Consider the following 23452-nt stretch of genomic DNA (forward strand, 5'->3'; position numbering starts at 1 on the left):
CAGTTTAGAACTCCTAGGGTAAGTATGCCTGGCCTTCACAGAATTCTTTATATTCTCTTTACATATTTTTACAAATGAAAGTAGTGGAACTATGCCTTCCTTAGGGTATCACATGGACACAGGATGATAACAGTCCCTCCACTGCATTTTCAGAAATCTAGAACAACAAAAGTGATGGGGTTCATTTTCTGACCAAACCAAACTACTCTTGACATGTTTAATGGACATATATTGCCAGTTCTTCACATTCAAATGTGTGAAGAACTTGTAAAACCTTAGAGAGATTAAAGCAGCTTTCATTAAAATAGCTTTAATTCACAAACCACCAAGGACTGGGTGGAGCTAGTGAAAAGGTAAAAGACAAATATTTCTTCTAGAGGGAAAATCAGTAATACCACTGCAACTGAACATTGACCTTACATAAAAGAAATTTAAATTTATTGAAACATAGTTCAGACAACAAGATTTTTAGAGTTCACAGCTTCTTACATTAACTCTCTCTTTTCTTAAATAAAAGCAATCATGGTTGCATTTATAATGCTATTTAAAACTTGCCATTTTCTAAAGATGACTGATGATAGACTTTGAATGTTAAAATATGTATTGTTGAAAATCTCTGAAAAAACTGAGTTCTACTCCAAAAGAATAAGTCATTTTTCTTCCTCAAATGCTGATTGTGATCCACATGCACATTCTTAGAATTTATCCTCACAAAGCAATAAAATCAATTTAAAAACTGCAGTGAATCCATCTGCAATGAAGCAAAAAATGAATGCTGCTAATCTAAAGAAAATAAAGGATGGATTGCTTTTAGGAAGAAAATTAGCATTTTCTTAATTAAATTCATTTGTAAACAATTCTTGAAATTCAGTACACCATTTGTGTCCTAATACTTTGAACAGAAATAAAGTCACTGTAATTTGGCTCTTGACAGCTAAATCCACAACATAATTTGAAGGTAGTAAATATGAAAGGCTGTCACCTAAAGTAAAATGTGAGCTTGTGAAATTATTACTTCCTTTAGTTTGGTTTATTGAACCTTTCTTCAGAGTTACAAATCATTCTTTGAGTTTATAAAATTTTAGAATAGTTCAGCACTTTTGAAAAAATTACTCTCAAAGTGTTTGATATTGGTACCTACCTTTCTGCTTTGACTTTCCACAGCACCACTGAACCATTTGAGAGCAATGAAATAATCAACATTTATTTTGATCAATGAAATTCTACCTGCCACTCCACATTCATTTTATGATGAGTTCCTTAGATGCCCACATCAAGGGTTATTATAAATAGTGTGCACACTTTCACCAAAAAAATGCCAAAATGTTGCATGTTCTCCATCAGACTCCTAAGCAACTCAGAAATAGCTAAATAATATGCATAAATTTTTATCTTCAGACCCTCCTTCCCCAGAGGCATGACTACTGCGAAAAAAACAACTTTAATTCTGCTTACTTTTAAAAAAACAGCCCTTCCCAAACAAAATCAACAACAACAAAGAAGCCCAGCTCCCCAGGGCTGTACTTCTGTAGCAGGGGGAATCAGCATGCATTACTTCACAGCAATACGTTCTGCCTGCTTAGCTCTTTAGTATATAAAGTCACTTCATCAACCCAATTATTTCTTTTTTTTTCCTGTTTTTCCCCCAAAGTAACTCTAAACTACTTTAAAACACCTTCATTAGAGAAATGATTCAACAAGCACTGCTGCAAACTATGGAAATGTAAAAGCTGTTAAAAATGTATTAAATGCTGTCCATGCCACAAGGGTACTAGTGTAAAATGACCTTAAGTTTAAAGGCTCCCTATGAAGGCAGAACAGTATCTGCTCTGCTTCTCCTAATGAATAACAAATGGGCCTTCACAATTCATTTAGTTCAGTACAAGCTGCCATTACAACCCATTCTGTTTTTTTAACTTTGTGGTAATGTATCATCTTGCCTGACTCTATGTCATCTTCTTGAGGGTCACCAAAGGTATGTAACTCCACTCTCAATAATGAAAAAAGGAGGAAGGAAAGAGAGATATGACAAATTTTGACAAAGCACCGACCAGTCCATTCTGATATACAGTATCACACAGTAAGGCTCATACTTCCTACACAAAAATGCTTCCTGATCTGTAAAGAAAGTCAGAATTTCACTGAAGTCTTCAAAAGAATTCTGTTTTTCAATTAATAACTAAATAATACCTGGAAAATAATTATTTGTCCTTCTATTTACTTTCTCTTTATTTTTGTTACGCCCTAAAATATAATCTGAATCTGAGAATTTACAAAGCAATTAAAAGGCCAGGAATATTTATCTTTATTTCACAGATATTTAGAAACGCTCACTATGTTGCTATGGACAATTAGCCTTTTATCCAATTTTAGCTGGTAGTTTAACTCACTCACCCTAAGGTTTTAATTATCCCCTTACTCTGCATGCTCAGGCCTCAATTCATGCAGCTGGAAATCTGCCTCAGTGATGTTATAACCTTGTTAATGTAACAAAAGAGGAGTTTACTTAAAACTGTACTGACTGTGGACTTAAGCCAAATTTACTTGAAAGAGGAAAGAGACTGTCAAAAATCCTACAATAAACACAGAAATGCAGTTCTTTCATAACCTTCACCTTAATTCATATAGACAAGCAATTTACATGTAAGTGGATTCATATGGCCTGTGAGGGGCCTCCTCTCTGGAGCTGGACTATTCTCCATATCCTACCCTCCTCTTGAACAAAAAAAGCTCCAACAGCTCACTTTACAAAAATGGCAGGGTATCTGCAATCTTTTTTAATCACAATAAAACATAATTAGAATAAACATTTATAAAGCTAGTCAGTATCAATAAAGGCAGCATCATTTCACAAAGCCAACTTCACATAAGTTCATCTAGTCCTTTGTTAAATACATATTTAGATCAATAAAGGTTTTATTTGAAAAGTGGAAACTTGTACTAATGAGGTAATAGTTACATTAACCTTAAGTGGAACTTGGTTGTCAGATACTGATATCCCCTGTTCATTTAGTTACTAAATTACAGGAGGGATTTCCTTAAGTCATCTATTAATTAGATTCATTTTTAGACTAGATACTACCAAAAACCTAGGTTAGACTAAACAAAACATTACAGTATTGAAGTGTTGAAGGGAGCTTATTCTGAGAGAAAAAAATTATAAATTCTATTCCTTAGGAGAATTCTAAAAATCCTGGAGGTAAATTTCCCTCCTGATTGGAACCTTGTAGCACTTTTATAAAGAGAGAAGTGGGTACCTGGGCAGGATCCATAGACTCAAGAACTGGAACACTGGTTTCATTTCAGCAGTTTGCTGTCAGTTATTGACAAAATAATCCAGGTGGTCTCAGAGGGTAATGGGCACCCAAAACAAAACTGGAAAGCAGTCAAGTTTGTTTCATGCCTGCTGCAAGTTTAAGCATTTTTCATTAGGTGAAAATTCTTTTCCTTTAAGTTCATGAATTTCATAGCATTTTCTGCCCTGCTAAGAGGATATCAGGTTGCTGGGTGTTAGATGATGATCTACCCTTCTTCTTGGACTGCTGCTAGGTGTTAGGTAATAATCCCTGCTTTTTGCTACTGAATTCACACTAGTCCCAACACCAGCTCCTTTAAACCTCAAAGACATCAATTGCTTAACTTCTGTTTACTGACCACACAGGGAACTTCTGAAGGTAGTCATGCAAGAGATGGATGAAGTTGTCCAGCTCATAAAAAATATTCACAAGTTAACAAAATGACAGCATTCTGTATTTTGGGACTTTTAGAGTGGGGGTAAATGATCCTTTTAGTTTAAAAGCTTTCCCTATCAACTGCACTTAACCAGCCTCTGGGACACAGTTTGCCATAAAATGCAGACAGATTACCACAAGTACCAAGTCCCCTCATGCAAAAAACAATTCCCTCGGCATTTTCTATTCAGCATCTATCTCTGCTCCCTAACTATAGGCAAGGAGGATAGAAACCAAAAGAACAAAGTAGCACATTTAATGACTGTCGCTGTTAGACCAATCTACGTTTCACCCTCCCACCTAGAAAATGAGTATCATGGAAGCTGGTTTTCAAACTATGCAAGAAGTTTGTTGGGAAGCAGAGAAGATTAATCCATCATAACTAGAATGATTTTAGCAATATGGTCATCATCAGAGTCCTGTGTGGCCTAATTTTGGTCAGAGCTGAATGCAACAATGATAAACTACATGTTTGAGGTAGGAATGGTTAGAAACTGGGAAGAGTTTAACCACAAAAAAGTATTTTACATTTCTAATCTAAGCCAATAAATCAACATTTCCTCTTCAGTATCTGCACATTTACAAAACTGAAACTAGATGGGTTTTGAGAAAATCATTATTAAATATGAGGGGGAAAATATATATCAAACCTTTCACTTGCATCCTCCAGTAAAACTTTTAATACTAAAATGTAACACAATAAGCATAGTACTCCTACTAAAATTATGCAAACTCCTCTACAAAAGTAACATTTCTATTTACCAACAACCATCAAATTTTCCACTAAAGATATTCTGTGTAAGTTTGTACTGTCACCCAGCTTTTGTTTCATCCTGAAAAGTTTGTCTATTCAGTTGAAGCCACTTGACCCCAAGGAAGCAAGGCAAGGTGTCCTTTTAAGGTGATGTTTATGCTGAACAAAACAGCTCAACTATAGGACTGAGCACAGACTTTTATAATGTACTTTCTTAAATAGAGTTTTTCATTGCTGAGATACCTTGATACACTGTACAACAGTGTGGACGTAGCCAGTTTTTTCACAATTAGAGAAAATTGAGATGAGCTCATCCTCTTTTCCACTGTCATCACATAATTCATGATCTGTTAGTCTCTGCTAAACAAGAACACAGCATTAAAAGGAGAGGTGCTGTTCCTTGAAAAGGTAGTGCTTTAGCACATTTCTGTTTGCTATGGCATATTTTACCAATTTGAAAAATTCCCTTTTGCTGCAATGTTTCTGTATTCATATTGTTCAGACAGCACGGACAGTCATAATGTCATGCTTTTATTATTATCTTGTTTATTACAGTTATGATGGATGGGAACCCATAATACCTGGCCCTGAATTGATAAAGGGGATGGATCAGTCTGGTCAGGGTCACCATCAGTAATCCAGACATTGTTCAGTGGGAGGGCACAAACGCCACCACCACAAGGGTGTCTCCTCCTCCAAAAGGCAAATATTTTACTCATTTCAAGATAGAGGTACAGACCTCTAGGAGGATAAATTCTTACAGGTGTCATTATATATGTTAAACAAAAGAGCAACTGTTACTTATGGCCTTGCAGGCAGAAGGGCTGCCCTGTGAGCTCACACCTTACAAAGCACAAGAGAAGACACCTTAAGAACCCTCTTGGACAAGAGAACACAAAACTTCAAATACACCTTGCACCTTACTACACAAGAGAACACAACTAGAGGGAACTAAGGAACGGGAATTTAGATGGTTTTCCACAGCACAGAGAAGTACTTGTTTTTCTGGGGCAGGGGAGGACTAAGGAAGCACAGGAAGAAGGTAGCAGTAGATTTACTCCACAGCACCTTAGGAGTAATGGGAAGGCAGAGAAAGTTAATCAAATCTTTCCCTTCTGCTGATAGGAAAACTGCTCCTGTTTGATTGCTTCTGACTCTGCTCTCTCCTGACCTTATAAGATCTTTTCTTCTAACAGAAAACATGAATTTCTAAGCACATTTTGTATTTTGCATTTTTATACAATATTAAAGAATAATCCACCAATTTAGTTTAAATGACACAAACCTTTAAAATTTCTTTGCTTCTCCATCTTCAAAGATCTGAGTTTCCATTAAGTTCAGCATTATCTCACTGGGGACACCTTCAGCTCATAATTCCTATCATTGAATTGCATGGCCTGCGTCTCAAGTATGCAAGATTTGCCACTTGAAAAGGGGGGGGAGGGAAAAAACCAAAACCCTGACCCATCATATTTTGAGGTTTAAAATTCAGAAACATCTGCTAGAACCATACTGAGCTAGCCAAGGTTAGGACTATGGGAGCCTGCAGTTGATCAGTGCTGCCCTAAGTGTCACGGAGGCCAATGGGAATTACACTAAGAGGGTTTCAGTAGACAAGGGCGTAATTCAGTCAGCTTCAAAAAAAATCCATGAAACAGAAGCCTAACTTTTTCTTTCTTTTTTTTTCCACTTTTAGCCTCCTACTCCTTCCTTTCCGACTTTTGAGCCATTTGTTCTTTTGAGTGTATTATCAGAAGTGGAGGCCTCTACATTCCCATGCTGGCTGAACTTCCAAACAAATCCACCCCATCTAATAATTTTTACCATCATTATTGTTTTACCTGAGAAAAGTATTTTTAAGTTAAGTTTAAAACATAATATACACAGCTTTGTCAAGATCACCAGTTGAACGGTACCATCTTTTCTATTCCTTATATTTTCTAACATTGCAAATAAAGAAATTATGCAATACAAACCAGACAAAGTGTTTAATGCTTAGTAGATAGCATATTGACTTTTTCTTCTTTATCTAGAAGATTGTTAAACTGCTCACTAATTGAAATTCAGATAAAAATAACCAGCTTCCTTAGAAAATTTTAACCCCTAACATACTTAAACATAAAAAACAGAAAAGCATTTTAATTTGAAGAAACTAATTTAAAAGGAAAAAGAAAATAATGGGAGAAGTAAAGGTAATGATTTACAACTGCAATTGTTTCTTCCCATTTTCATTCACATTACAAAAGGCTAGAATACTCTTCATCTCCACATCCTTCATGCAGTTTGAAACACCTGTAAACCTGAAACACTGTTAATCCCGCCTGTCTTCTAAGTGGTTAAATCACTAGAAAATGTCATGTAACTGTCATATCTCACTTATAACCTGCACTTTAAACCAATCATTTTGTCACTTACATCATCTTGTAAACCCACTTATCCACTATAGGGCAACACAAATGGCCATTCAAAGTGTGCCCATTGATTTTTTTATATTCTATTAGTGGACTCAATATAACCAGTCCTTAAAAATTAAAATTAAAAGGGGTTAGAAATCATCTTATCACTATGTGTGTTTCAGCGAAAGCAAGCAATGCTGGAGAAAAGGGCTGATACTGCAGACAGAAAATAAATTTTTAGGAACACAGGTCAAGAACAACAACCAATAAAGAAGTCCATAAAGAGCCAGCACTTGTCTATGAATTTGTCTAACCCCTTTTGGGATCAGCTGAAATCTCTGTGAAAGCAAGTTCCAGAAGGTCACCAAGCAACCACCCCACAAAGCAGAACTTCTCTCCTTCAAATCGATCACTGATTCACTTCAGCAAGTGCCTGATACTCCTCATGCTGGGAGATCTGGCTAAACTCTACACTGAGTTTATGCCTTCCTTTCTGAGTCTTCAAACTTCAAACATATCCTCCCCCTGCCTTGCCCTCCTCAAACTCTTTAAGTAACTCCCTCATAAAGCAGCTGTAGGATCCCCTTGCTCTCTCTACCATACAGGTCCTGGGAAAAGGACTAAACCAAAAGAAAAGTATTGTAAAATACTTTATTTTGGAAATTTGGGTATTATAGAATTTCCAATATAAAATGTTTGCTGGAGCACTGATTGTTATTTTCCTGTTAAGGCAAGGTATCAAAACGGGTAAAGAACAATGGCAACAAAACTGGAAAGCAAAGTGCACTGCTGGGATATAGATTTGGAATGACCACCAAATTCTCTTTCTGCCTGGCAGGTGGCTCAAATCATGTGGATCGAAGGAACCCAAAAGATCACTTGTACAACTAGAGACAAAAACCTTATGAAATTAAGAAAACAAGCCAGACTTGTTTTCTAGCTCAGACAAGCATGCTTAATTATTCAAACCATAACATGCATTGTCTGAATATGTCTGAACTCCTGTTTTGCCTTCAGACAATGCCTCTTGTGACACACACACTGCTACCTTTCCATAAAAAGGAGGAAGATATTGTCTCCCTGGAAACACTTGGAAAAGGTTGCTACTGCCCTCTCCCACTCTCTAAAGGGAACAAGAAACAATGGGAAAGGAACCAACTTCCTTCTCTTGAATATTGATATAAAAGTAAGCAATACACAGCCTCTCATACCACGGTTTATAGAAATCCTAAACTGATCTTACTAACCTTCAACAACAGGTGACAACCTATTTTGAAAGTAAATTATGACCTTAAACAGAACAAAAATTAAGAAAATAAACTTTTTCCCATGCTGATGAAATTTCTAGCCTTTTAAATCTTATAGAATAAAATCAAAGTATACTATCCTTTAACCTGAACATGGGAATGTAAGTAGGAACTTAGTGACACTCAGATGTCTTTAAGAGAAGCACTCTGACAAGTTAACAGCTCACTCATTCTATTCTCACAGAGAGAAACATTTTACTGCTTAGAGCCCCTTCATTGTTTACAAAAGAAAAACATCTTTTCATTTTAGTCAAGAAAGCTTCTGTTCCAGAGAACAAAGCCTTCATTTGGCCTTCTCTAATCTTTATGGTGTTTGCAAGTTGGTGTCAAAAATGTTAGTCAAGGCATGCTGTGTTACAGGTCTGTGGGGCAAAAACAGTCACAAGAGACTTTCCACCCAAGTTAGGAGACCACATTACCATTCTAACTACTTCCTATGGAAGTCACAGTTGTATCAACATCCTGCTGGTTTGTTTGTATTTAACTTGGGATATGACTCTCTACACTCTCAGCATGAATCCTACAATTAAATTGAAGCAGTCCACAGGTTACTAAAAAACAGTCTAACGTTCTGTATTTGAAATGATACAATTTTTGAGACAATCAACTTGCTATCTGAACATGTTTATAGTATACATTACAACAGCTGCAATAAGTCAAAATAATCTTTCTAATAAAATTATAAAAAATAGTAAATTTCTTCTGAACATTGTTTTTTCTTTACAGAAATTTAGACACGACTTATACACTTTGCAGCTATTTATACCCATTCTGTTATCTAACCTATTGAGTCTTGTTAAAGAATTCACGTTAAAGAAATTATCATAAATATCCTTCTCCAAATATAAGCTGAAATACAGCTGGAAAAGTAGAAAAAAAAATCTTCTTTCGAAATAATACTTTATTAAAATATATGAAATCTGACCCTTGTTGTGTTTGCTTAAACTTCAGAGAGACTCATTTAATATCATGTATCCACTACTGCTCACTCAGCCTAGAACTACTCCCAAGGTATGTAGTGGCTATTTTTAGAATATACCAGCATTTCAAAAGGAGCATAAACTAAGCAACTCTGCCCACAACTTTTAGTGAAACACCTCAGGTTCCAGTGTAGGGAAGAGAACTGATTATCTGCCTTCCTGCTTTGCTTTTGGAAAAGATGGGTGCAGGGGAACACTGTGCCTGGCTGTAACACAGAAAGCAGACAGGTCTGTAGGTAAGCCATCCTTTAAAGTGGTTTAAAGAAGCGAGTTCCACGCATTTCAAAGAGCAGTTCCAACCCTAAATCACTTTGCCAGTTTCTCCCACATTCTATATTCCTTTCATTCTCCTTCATGTTGTATGGAAGGACCAAAAAAAAGGAAATCAACTTCATGACTACATAAAAGTAGAGTCCCTGCAATTTCATCAGGGATTTTCCTGTCAATGAGTGTCATGCCTCTGGCCTGTGCTTGCCCTGAACAGGTGAATTGCATACATAATTACTCTGAAACATTCCAGATGCACTGGATTTACTACTCACAGAGAGGTTTCAGAAGCCCTTTTCACTATTGCTGTACCCACAGCAATGAGGAAGAAACCACTCTCCTGTGGGTGTCAGAACCTCTTAGGGTTGAGCAATTAGGACATAAATAAAGGCAAACATGTTGAGTTCCCTCCCCAGGTGTCAGTTTCAGATGGTGATGGATGGAAATAGTAATTGGATAATGTAAGGCAGGGACATGAGCTGATTTGTCCAGGTGCTGGAAACACATCTAGATAGATCCTCTGGACATCCAACGGCTCTTGTCAGAGCTGAAACTCCTGCTGAGCTGCTACACAGATGTGAAATCCCCAACTTCTCCTCCAGTAAAATTTATAGATGGAAAAAAGGGCTATGTCTGCAGAAAACCAGATGAATGGTAAACTTTCTTATACTTCTGCCACTAGTACTTCATAAAGCATTTTGACTTCTGTACAAATTCTGACTTTTTAGTTTTACATTTTACACAGTCTTCCCCTTAGGCTGTGACCCCTGACTTCCAGAATCCATTCAAAGACCCTCTTCATCCCTGCAATATCCTGTAAAGTCCACTTGAAGCCATTTGTGTGCTTTTCCATGCCTGAAGCTCTTGCTCCTCAAGGCAGGAGGGCACCAGTCAGACCTGGTGACAGACAAGGGAACAAAGCACAGCAGGACAAGCTTCCTCCTCACCCCGTGGAGCTGCCCCTACCCGAACCATGGTCCTGCACCCAAGACTGGCATCTAGTGGCAAATCCAAGTGCCCTCTTCTTCTCTGGCCCAGCAGCTGAATGTGTGGTGGAAAGAAAAAGCATTTTATCCCCTTCTTCCCACAACTTTTTCATCCCTGGCTATACACAGGTGTTGTTAAATGAATAAATCTACTGAAAAAAACAAAGTTAAGCAAGATTCTTTTATTATTTTCATTTTAAAAAATGGAGACTGTACTTAAAGGAAGGGATGTTTAATTTTATACTGTCACTGTAAGAAAGTTTACTGCAAAATCTAATTTAAAGTATATTTTTTGGACAGCACAGTAATGTTCTGTTTTTGTTACTGCATAAAATAACTAGTAGCGGGGTTTTTCTTAGGAGCTCTTTAATGCTTCATTACTAACCATCCGATTTATTTCACATAAGGGAAAATATATTTTCTTCTGGAAATTTGTAGTGAATTTCAGGGCAAAGTCAATTCCAACAAAACTGATTTAGCAATACCCACAGGTGATGGCATGAACTCTATTTAAGGCAAGGAAATTGCCTTTCAAACTCTTGGCAAGAATTCTGAAACCTTCAGAGCAGTGAGTATGCTGAGTTAACAGAGGAAACACTCAGTAATTAACAACTAAATCTCAAAAATTAAGACTTGTCAGATCTTCCGGTCAAAACATGAAGTTCTGTCTTTTGGGGGATTAATCAGATGACCACTCACTAAGTGCAGTGTTTGCCACATGTAACTAAGTCACTGAAAGCTCATCAAATTAATGCAAAACCACAATGAAATATTTTCTAACCTGGTACTTAAACAATAAATAAATATCGCAGAAAGTTAACTTCAAGATTTTCAACCAAGAAAACAATTTTGATAACAAATGCAGGAGCTTGGGTGTTGGAGTTTTGTGTTTTCTTTTTACCTTTAGAGGTTGCAGTTGAAGACAAAATAGTTTAAAATGTGAACTTACAAAGAGAGTGACAATAATTTTTATATCTTTTCCACCACATGTCATTAGACTTTCTTTTATGACTTTTGGCTCTCCAGGTCAAACTTTATATCTTCCAAAGGGAAAATAATTTTGACCATTTCTAAAAAGATGATCTGTCCCATGGAGCAAAACCCACTTTCCATGAGGGCAGGCATTTATTTCACATACATATATATATAAGGCAATTTTAACATTATGTAAATACTCATTTATCTATCTATACAGCTACCTAATTTTGTTACAAGCAGGTTTATGAGTTTTGGAAGGAACCACCACATAGGAAAGGAGATCTGTATGAAAGCACTGTGGTCATGAAAGTATGCTCCACAAATATGGCATTTCTGAAACATCTGACAAACCTCCACCACATCAGAGTGCTGAAACATCTCCTACCCTCAAGCTCTTTATGTTACAAAATGAATAAGCTTTTCTAGGCAAGCCTTGTGAAGCTCTCAGGAGGTTGTGCTCCTACTTGTGGATTCTCAGAAAACAAAAACAACGTCTGGAAAAAGCCATCTTAGGATATATATCTAACTACCATATTTAAAGTGCAGGCCAACTGAAATATTTCTATGGATGATAAATACATATCTTAAAAAAACATTACCATGGATTTTGTCACACTATGCAATAGAGATTTTTTTGAAGTATCACTTCCTAAAAAATAAAAAGTGCATTGATTTTTGCTTTATGCTCACAGAGCACAAAGCAACAAGACAATTAGACAAAATGATGGATTTGAACATATGCTGCATTTTAATGTTAACATGTATGCATAACTTCCATTAATGTCAGAATGAGTTATGTGTGCACTGCTAAAATAATATGACCATAGCAAAAATATTTCCTCCAGAACTAATATAGTAATATTTTAATAGACATTTCAGAAAAAAAATCAGAAATTAACATGCAAATGCAACTCCTCCTTCAAACTTATACTTTCAGATTCTTTAAAATAGACCTTATTTTTTCACAAAATAGCATCAAGTTAAGAAAGAGTTGATTTTACCAAACTACCTTTCATTTAATGGGTACTTATCTTGTTTCCAGCTCATAAAGACCAACCAGATATGAACAAGACTAGGCTGCTCTCCATTTTTGTTCTAAATTTCCATAAATAACCAAATTTATTTGGGAGCAAGAAATGACAATTGAAGAAGTTTTCTAAAACTGAGAACTGATTATGGCCAGTAAATTAAGATGGATCTTGACAATGACAGCCAGATGGGCCTAGAATAAAGAGTTATGGCTGGAACTTGAACATAATATAAGCATAGGAAAGTACCATGAATGTTCTTAAACAAATACTTTATGCCTATTTAACTGGAAACTCATAGCCAAAAACTGTAATCACTTTATACTGGATTTTTTTAAACAATAAATAGAAATTATGATCAATGCTTCCAATTAATGTTACCTTAAAAAACCTAGGATCTTCGCTGCTGCATCTTTCACCTCTAAAAACACTCACCCAGCCCTTCATTCATAAAACAGAAGAGTTTTTGTCAAAATGATTTCTACTTCACCAGTTTTTGCCAACCAAATTTTCCAGATTGTTCTGTGAGATTTTGTGTAACAAATTTTAAAAGTCACATTAACAGAATTTTTCCTCTATTTTGTTCAGCAATTGTTAATTATGATTTTTAAAAAGCTTATTATTAAGACCAAAAAAAAGGCACTTGAGGAAACAGACCAAAGCACTATACAGAAAATCGATAACTGGCACTGAGCATCTGAGTTATGATGGGACAATTAATATGTACATATAACTTAATATTTTTAAAAAACATTTCAAATGTATCTATTATAAAATATAATTGTCCCACAGTATTCTAATTCATATATAATTCCATTTTTCTGTATGGATGTAGACCTCATTAAAGTCAAAACCAGAAATTCTTTAGGTATCCCTGGAAACAATTTTCCTTCTATTACAGTATTTCTGCACCTGTATTACCCGGCAGATATTCTTAAAATCCACTTTTATAAAACCCTGCTAAATATGTGACTCCATTTCCACTTGGCCTTATTTACAATAACATTACAAAAACCATTTTTTCGGATTATTTCCCTTCCTTTAAAATCAAGGCTAACAGTAACAATTGACCTGAAGTTATATATGGCTTCCTCCCTCAAAAAGACTGTTTCAAAATTACAACAGTGATTTTTTTTTTGCTGAATGTTAACTACATAATTATCAGCCTAGCCAAGTCATAGCAGGTTCACTCTTTTTGCCAATTTTAAAGATCATATCAGAGCTTTAATATCCCATAATTATAGATACTTGCTTTTCTTTGCATGGAAGAAGTCAGATTTAAATTATAGGTCTCTTCTTTTCTTATTCTGAACACATACAGTGTAAAGTGTATGTGTATATAAAGTGTATGCAAAAATTCTTTGTTAGTTTGGGGGTGTTTTTAACAAACTTTGCACCATCAATAGAAAGTTAATAACTCCCTTCCCTTGCATATGACACTGGCAGAGATTCCAGCATTACATTCCCACTGAGAGATGGGGCTTTAGATTTTCAGTTTCTCAAAGAAGTTGAGGTACTTACTTCATTTCTAGAATTTCTTCAAGTTGTTTCCTTCGCTCTATTCTCAGGTTAGCCAGATGCGCTTCTTTTTCAGCCAAAGACTGCTGTGTTGAGGCAAGACGGGCTTTGGTAGAATCTAATTCTTGTCTAGTCTTCTCCAATGCATTCATCAGCTCTTCTACCTGAGAGAGAAGACATTTTCATCTCCATATTCTTTACCACAAGAAAATATTAAATTCATACAGGGAGGCAAAAACACACTAAAGGAATTATTTTCTGTAAATGGCTGTTCAAATCTTTTCGTATCATAACTGTTTTAAAAACTAACAGTGGTGTTTCAAAGCAAAGAAATCTCTCAAAGTTTCCATGAATCCATTAGCAATAAACAATATTTATACTAATAGAGCTAACACAAGAAACCTATTTAACCTGGGCCACTGCCACATACAGATACAATTTATAAATATGTCCAGCACCATTTTTATTATTTAAATTCAGGGTGGTGGTAACTCATCATAGAAGTAATTTCAGAAATTTTAAATGCAGCAATAGATGCATGTTTTAATATAAAATCGTTAATGAAAACCCAACATTTTTCATGAAGAATGCACACCTTTGCAAAACAGGTCACCCAGGGAAACTGTAAACTCTCCAGTCCTTGAGTATTTTAAGATTTTGATTGAATGAAGCCTGAAGAATGTGATCCAACTTTCAAGTTATTTCTGCGTTGAGTAGGGGTTTATAGTGAATTTCCTCTAGTGGTCCCTTCTAATCAAATTATTCTATCATCCTGAATTTCAAAGGTCTATAACTGCTCTAATAACAATCAAGTTATTTTCCTCCTGATAACTGTGAGAAGTTCTGAAGCATGAAGTGTAGCAAAGTTGTGGTGATGCCCTTCTTTCCTTAGCATGGAGAAGTTTAAAGAACACACTAAAGAATGGAGACAATACAATGACACCTGTCCAGCAGCAGAATCTTTATTTGTGGGGTTAAGCATTTTCCAGTAGACAGCACGCCAGTGGGATTCCTCCCTCTTCAAATGATACAGATTACAAAAAGTGAAATTGATTTTTTTTTTGTGATATATAATGATTTGAATAATAGATGTCCTACTTCCTTTATGTTCTTTCTCACCGTCTTCATCCAAATATTATTTTATAAACTTGAAAACACTCAGGAAGAACCTCTAAATGAAATGAAATAAAATGGGAAAGAGGATATATTCCATTCATCCATGTTATGCAAAGCACTAAAAGAAGTTCAATATTGCTGGGATTTGAAAAGTCTAACCAAATTCCACAGTGTTCGTGTCATCAGGGTGACTACTTCTCCCAAGCTCATCCTTAACTGTTGTTCTCTAAAGCCTCCTAGCAGGCAATCAGTGCTGATAAGCCATTTTTGTTTCAATTCCAATACAGATGGGCTTTATATAAAAAGTTCAATAAATAATACAAATAAATAGTAGAGCTGTCGTGAATTACAAGGACTCACGGCCCATTTGCCAGTGATACACTGATTACTTACTCCTTCCACACCACCTATACAAACACTCTAGTAAGATCAATAAAATACTAGAACGTGTCTGATACCCTGCAGTGCATAAGAAGCTGCATTTCATGAATGCAGACCAGAATTACCAACAGTATTGAAACTACTGATGTTCAGCCTTCCACTCAGAAAGTAAAAGCAGTGTAATGGTGGCATCAAGGAACCAGCAAGGAGGGCAACTCAGGAGTCTCTGCAGATGCAAGATTCCACTGAAGAAAGCAGGAAGAAAGATGATGACTGTCTAGTGAATGTTCTTAGAAGCAGCAAAGATAACATATACTTGAGGGAAATAAAGAAATAAAAAAGCTGGATTTACATTTAAATCCCATTAAAAAAAAAAGAATTAACAGGCCTGAAGGAAAGAGATCATATTTCTTTAAAAACAGATTCAACTTCTAATATAACACCAGGTACTTTATCTTCTGCTTTAGTGCAAGAACATAAACCTATACTGTCTCCAACAACAAGACTCAACTACTAAAACATGATATTTCTCACTGTTTTCTGGGTTGTTAGGCTTTTCCCCGTACTTTTAAAAACTGCATCTAGTTTCTGCTGAGCATCCACCCTATTACTTAATTCCAGACAACATAGCTTAATGGAAACTGTAGTAAGAATCAGAACAAGAAAGTCATTAATTCATACAGACTCCAGCTTTGAGACAGTATCTTTAAACACCAAGACACTCCCACTTGTAGATATGTTGGGCAGATGAGAATGTAAAAAAGCAGAATTCTTGAACTTCTGTATTTTTAGTATCATTGTGCTCCCTTTCCATGTTCTCAATTTGGTACCCAACCTGATGATTGACTGAATCCTCACCCAAGTACATATCACATATATCACATAATTTACATTTCAAAACATTTAAGAGAGTTAAAGACTTATGGAAAACAAAGCTGTGGATTTGTTAATGTCTATTAGTAACATACTCTTACATTGCCAGACAAAAGAGATCAAAGTTTAAAAGAGAAAGGAAAAAAACTTTCAAAACTTAAATATGAAAACTTTTTCAAACCACAAATCATTAACATGGGTTGACTTCAAAGTTTTATTTGCATTTACACTTTCAACACAGTATTTGCCAGCTAGTTCTTCCTTCATTTTTCGAAGATGACCCAAGTTCATGGCTGCACGTTTTCCTAGTTAACTGTCCTACCAACACCTACAGCAAAATTCAACTGGCAGGCATGCACACAAGAAACTGATTTTTTTTAAAAATCCATTCCTATCAAATGTAAACGTGTGAATGTTGAAGTTGCACAAACAATCCTCTCACCATGCTAATTATATAGCTGTAGCAGATGTGTTACAATGGAAAATTAACCACTGAAGGCAATATTATAGATAGAAATTTTGGTTTGGGGCAATCCCTGCCCCAGCCCAGCAGCACCACCTGGCAGGGGCAGAGGCACTGGGGGCAGTTCCCACCTGGAAGCTGCTCCCTTTCCCCAGCCCTATCCCTCAGTGTAAATGCTCCTACCACAAACCCTACATGTTTTGAATTCCCAGGAATACAAGTTTTGAAAGAGTTCATGGCAAGAACCTCAGTGACTGCACTTAGCTCAGGAGTATTCTATGCCCTGAATATGTTACTAGCTGAGAGCTGAGTTTTCTTCCCTTTTGCAAGACAATGGCCTCATTTTGTCCTTTGCATTTTGTAATAAAAGCCTTTTTTTTTTTCATACTTTCAGAAAGAGCTTAACTGACCTCGGCACTTTGAGGATTTTATTAAAATCTGCACTAGAATTAAGTTTACATTTCAGAATGGCAGAAACCCAGCAAACTAAACTACAGTAATTGTTTCTTAGTTTTGAGTCTATTTTCAGTGAGCACTTTCTACTTGTTCTGCAGCTTCACATTTTTAAGTGCTATCAGCAGTGTTTCACACCAAGATAAGAAAAGAAAAAAATGAATGTGGCTGAAGAATACATCTGCGCTACCAGATTCTGCAAATTAAAGGAGGTTAGAGTTCAAATGAATGACAGTTTATTAAAAATGCCCTGGAGCATTCTTAATTCCAGATTGGATTCGGCTCAGTACAGCTCAGGCTAACATAATACTGCTCCAGTTTGTGGGAATGAAGAGGGGGAGGGACAATTGCATGTTTTCTCAGTTCAAGTATAATATATTTCTGCAGGATGACGAATAGCTGGCAACATTCCAGCAGTCAAGGTTAGTATGGTTAGAACTACTACATTTAAAGGGTTGGCACTTCATTTTGGCAACAACATTGGTGATAAATACAAGAGTTTTGGATTTCCCTGACTTTTTCAAGTATCAGTAGCTATACAAAATTTCATACCTCTTTCATTTTAAAACCTAATCTTGTGTTAGCACACAGATCATTTATGAATTTTACATAGTAGAAGGAAATAAAGAAATCCATCTATTTAGAGATTCTTTTACTTTAATATTAAAATATTAACCATTACAGTTTTAAACAAGTTTAACAAACAATTACATTCATTCAATAAAGCTGGATGCATTTTGATAATAAGTCGTTCAGTGTAAGAATCCATCCGGTTGTTTTGAAAGGGTTTTTTTTCCATTTCCTAAGGAAATGCCTTTTTTTCTCTACACCAAGTTACACACTACATAAATTTCAGTTATCTCCAGCTCTGTGAAGATGAATTTAATAAAAATAATATTTGGGGGTTTTCCCCTTAGATTAAGCATGAGATTGTAAAAAAGGAAAGACTATAATCCTCAAACTTTCTCTTTGTGGCTTTCCTACAAATTTATTCTGTCACTGGACTAAAAGGGCATAGAAAGCACATTCACAGAGATGAGGGAAAACAGATGAGAGCTGGAATTTGGACACACCAAATATCCACCCACCAGCTCTTTTGACTCTCAGCCTTTGCCACGAACACATTGCCAGTGCCTCGCACAGTGAAGGTGAGTGCCAGGCATGCCAGGATGCTGTGCCAGCAGCTGCTGGCCATGCAAAGGACCACTTTATCTCATAACTAATTTAATTATACACCTACAGGAGGGCCAGCACCAGCCATGTGGACCTAATGCTTTTAAAATTGCCAGTGCTGTCCTGCAGGATGGTTTGTAAATACCATGTTCCTTCCTGTTTCTAATGCAAATTTCCACTGTGGGCAACTGCCTCAACAGTTTCATTACAAAGGTGTTTTTCACAAAAGCAAACAGACATAGCAAAGTGTCATCCTGAGCTTTGCAAGACATGGAAATAAACTCTTTGTCACCCTCCCCTCTACTCTCTTCCCATCCCATTTGTCATCCATAGACAAATTCCTCACCTCTGACTTCCATCACAGTTCTTAAAGCCAGGAAACAGGTCTAACAAAACCAGGACAGTTACGGAGGCTGATGCTCCTGAGCCTTGCCAAACAAAGAAATTAGACACATGCTATGTCTCACAACTTTGGAAATTGTCAGAGAAGAGAAAAGTAACCATACTCTAGAATGCATAAAAGCTTTAAAGTAAACATCATAAGTGAAGGATTTGACAGAATATTAAGCAGTATTTATAAATTTCAGGTTGGTTTTTCAACTCATAAAATACTAGATACATAGGGCCTAGTGACATCAGCCTGCAATGCAGTGGCAGTTCAACACAAAGCACCAGAATCACTGCAGCAGCAGTCCCCAGGGAAGGGCCACATCCTTAGGAACACAACAGCACAATTAGCAAATGGGATGCCACGGTGCAGAATTAGACATCAAAAACCTCACTGAGATTACTTCATTACTAAAAGAAAGATTTAAAGTATTTTAATCCTCCTGCTAAAAGCTATGTTAAGAACTCACAAGGTTTTTGTTTCATTCAGATAAAGAGGAGACAGAATAGAGAGAGCACAGATTTCCCTTCCAGACCACAGGCAGAGAGAGAAGGTTCTTTCCTTTCCTTACTATTACTTTGCTGGCTGTCACATGGTGGCTACCAGCCACATTAATTCACATAAGCACAGTGCTATGACAGAGACATATGTCCATCTCTACATAGAATTATTCTGAAATATAGTGGATTCCTATAGCTTAAAATAAATAGATATCCTAAATGAAAAGATTACTAATGCTGTGGTCTTTAAGTTAAGATTTTGAAAGAAAGTTTTGGGAACTGTGTTCAAGTGGTTCACTTTTCTGGTATTGGCAGTTAGAACATTGCTCATCTTATTCTAAGCCTCAGTAATTCAATAAAATATAGGACCACAACAATATCATTGTTTGATTCATTATCTGTAATTTGGTTTTCCAACTAATATAGTGATTTAACCTATAACTGAAAAACATAATTAAATAATTTTGGAAAATACTGGTCATAATCACTTAAATAGAGTAACTATCAGTTCAAAAAGCCAAACCAAACCAACAACTAAAAGCAACACCATTTTTTTCTATTAAATCAAACAAAATGATGATCTAAATAATAGTAACCTCTGTGCTCTAGGGTCATGCTCCTAGACAGATGAAAACAAAAGCTATTCTCAATTACAAACAAAAATGATGCTTCCCCTGCTGTCCCAGGAACACTTCATCTTGTGAAACACAGTGGCCCCCAGTTACAATATTCTCACTTAGCTTCAGGGAAAATACACTGTACGACAGCCCACTGCCAAAATGTGAATGTGACCTTCAGGAAAACTGAAAAGGACGGGCAAGAGTACAGAGTACTCCTCTCAGATGCAACTGGAATGTTTTGTCCCAAACAGAAGCTCTTTCATCAATAGCAAAACACTGTTATATATATGATGAAGTAAATAATGTCACGTTGTGATATTTCAAGGCTATGTAATTTTAAAAATAAAAAATTAAAACCAGCCCTCATACCATGTCAATAAAGATACAGTATTTAAAGTGGTGCAAGAATCAGCAAAAAAGTGTTCTTTTTCCAAGGCAAATTTCATGCTGACAAGGCCTAATTCACACTTGGCCCCATTTAACTCATTCATCCAGACATGCACTGTGATGGAAACAAGACCAAGCACCTGAGAAACTGCGCAAGTCCATTTTTTTAACAGAAGAAAACAAAAAAAAAAGCGCATCATCTGTTTGTTTTTCTTTTACTTTGAAAATTAATTATTTCATTGACATGTCTTGTTAATTTTCTCCTCTTCTCCACTGAGCTTCATCTGAGCAAGTGTATGATCTTTTTAACCAGCTGGTAGCCTTAGCTCTGCTCTTACACTTGTTTGATACTGTCCAAACCCAATTACAAAGGTAGCATGAAAAATGTTTTATAGCTCTGCAAGTGAAAGCAAATTTGACACAACATATTGATAAATTACAGAGCTCAATCTAATGTTTTCAGAAGAATAAAAGCAAAGTAAATTGAGTTGACTATTGAACATATGCTGATTTCAGTAGGACACTCAATTGTCCTACAGGATATTGTATCTGGAAGAGAACCCTTATGGGCTGAAAACAATTATGCTGTGTGATTTTGGTGTTGAGTCCTTTCAGATAAACCATGCAAGCAGAGCAGAGCAGCTCTTTAGCTGGTGTTAGAGCCCGGCGCTGTCAGAGCAGCCTCCCTGGTTAATGTCAATAGCACTGCGTATAAAAGTGACTAAAGTGTGTACAAATGTTGATCTTTGGAGAAGGCATGCCTAGAATCATGCACACATCTACTATTTCATCCACCAGGTCAACTTCTGGGAGAGAGGGCAGATTGGGAGTTTTCTTGCCAAAAAGTTGATTCGTAGCACGCTTGTTAGGTTACAGTGCACAAAGCTGTTTGCCCACTGCTTTTAATCCATAATCCCAATATATTATTCAAGTTAGAATAATACTCAGAATGTATACAAACACAGCAGGGATTCATATGGTGTGTGTAAAGTCTTAGTGCAAACAGGTAGTTTATGTAAGAAAGAGGTTTTCCACACCCTGAATCATGCTTACATATTGTGAAATAGCAAGTAAAACTCATTAAAGCAAAAATGTTATCGTATGAAAATACTTGAATAATTTTATGTCAGGAATCTCAGAAAAAAAATCCTAACAAGGTTTGACACAATGAATATTAATAAATAGTATTAGTAGGCAGCAATATAAAGATTCATGTAAATGATTGGAAGATATAGCTTCTGCAGCAATAAGAATTTCATGCCATCTTTAAAAGTTCATGTGACTACTGGATGCTCAAGGAAGACACATCTGTGCTCTTCTCTTAATACAGATAATATTGCTCTGTATACTTAATCCTAGAGCATTTTTGCTCTAAAACTATTTATGTAATATTTTATTGGCTTGGCACACATAAAGAAGCCAGTGGCATGGACATGCTATCTCCTTAAAAACAAAAATTATCTTCCATTGTTTATAGTGCAATATCAACTATGTCAGTAACTTTAGGACCAGTCAAGTATGTCTGTCACGAAAGAGCCCAGTTTTAGCTCTGGCACACCCAGTTACAGATAACTCTTAATAAGAAAAATTTTAATACTTGGTATATCAATTGATAGTTACAACCTGACTCAAATTTATTCAGAGCAATAGGGAAAGTACTGAAGAACACATGAAGCAGAACTACAAACAGTTGATAATTTAATTTTTTTCAGACAGAGAAAGAACACAAGCAACACAAGTTTACTCATAGGGTAATATCATAATTAAAAATTAAGCAATTAAAAACAGCTTTGGAGAGTCACTTCAGGAAGAGACCAGTCAATAGGAACAGAACTGAAGTGCTTATGAGGCTGTCCAGGGTAGGGCAGCCCATGGGACAGTCAGGGAGGCCTGAGGGGACAACAAAATGTCTGACAACTGGACTCCATTATTAACACATGATAAGCCAGGAATGATCACGATGGAGCAAAAATATCAACCCACAAATTGTCAACAGGAATTCCTCCATGAAGGCAGTTCACAATCAGCATGTCAATTTTTCAGAGCACTAAAGAGAAATCTTGGTTAAACTGTAGCTCCCTGTCCATGAAACTGGCTACACAGGAACAATCTCACTGGGTACATCAGCCCCAGACCACAGTGCCTCCCTCAACCAACAGTGGATAGAGAAATTCCCTGTGGTTGGGAGATGCAGGACTCAAGGGCAGGATGCTGAGCTGAATTCAACAACAGCCCCAGAAAACAGAACTTGTGTGAGAAGAGAGCCAGATAGGAGGTGGTGGCACAGGCTCAGCTGCCTCTGGAAGCAGCACTGCCAGCACTTGACAAAAGCCAAGGGCAGGAACAGAGCCCTTCGATGCCTCGACAGCACTGCAGCCACACCAGCTCAGGAGGAAAGTGCAGCAACTGCTCAGGTCCTTACACACAACTGCACAGCCACACCAGTGCTGCAAAGGTGCAGAGACACAGATTGGGCACAATTCTACACACATGCATCATGCAGAATAGAAACTCTGTAAGAATGGCTTGCTCTGATTACAGGAGAGGGAGCAGAAAATCAGGTGGGGGAGAGAACACTGACAAGTGTGGGAAGATAGCCCAAGAAATACCAGCCTTCTGAAACAGTATATTTTTTTCTCAATAAATATGGGAAGAAAAAGGAAGTAAAAGACTTCAGAACAATGGTTTTATACCAGGTTAGCTCCTGGAAAGTTCATCTCCATCTCTTGGGAAAATTGAGAAGTAGTTCCCATTTTTGGGAAAAACAAAGATGCTGAATTATAGAACTTGCACTTTTCCAAGCCACACTGTCTGACTATTACTAAATCAAAACAAATTTCACTGAGTATACCACAGTGAAGAAAAAGAACTGCCACTTAAAACTTTGCCTCATCTACAAAGAAAACAAATATTTTAATTCTGTCACATCAGTTTGTGAATATTTGGAACAAGCATAAAAATGCAAATACTGCAACTCAGTATTGTAAAAACTAAACTTTTTGTCTCCTAGCTAATGATATACAAGCCAAATACATTTCCACTGAGTGATAGAGTTTGTTTTGCTAGATTGAAAAAGGGGAGCAGATGATTATAATATTTACACCGCTCTTCACCTTATTGCTGGGTTCTTCCATAGGATCTAGCAGGTATAAC

The 23452-nt window shown here is 36.5% G+C and overlaps 1 protein-coding gene across 18 annotated transcripts in view; it reads right to left on the reverse strand.

The window, feature by feature from the left end:
• ERC2 (ELKS/RAB6-interacting/CAST family member 2) overlaps window positions 1–23452 on the reverse strand; it is a 421439-nt gene that overhangs the window by 183811 nt on the left and 214176 nt on the right. For all 18 annotated transcript variants that reach the window (XR_010368539.1, XR_010368528.1, XR_010368540.1 and 15 more), the window contains one exon: window positions 13949–14109. Coding sequence is in view for 2 of the 18 variants with exons in the window: in XM_064432578.1 (XP_064288648.1) it covers window positions 13949–14109 (161 nt within the window). In the remaining 16 variants the exon portion in view is untranslated. The remainder of the gene's footprint in view (window positions 1–13948; window positions 14110–23452) is intronic.

Source organism: Passer domesticus, chromosome 9 (genome assembly GCF_036417665.1).
Source record: "Passer domesticus isolate bPasDom1 chromosome 9, bPasDom1.hap1, whole genome shotgun sequence".
Taxonomy (NCBI): domain Eukaryota; kingdom Metazoa; phylum Chordata; class Aves; order Passeriformes; family Passeridae; genus Passer; species Passer domesticus.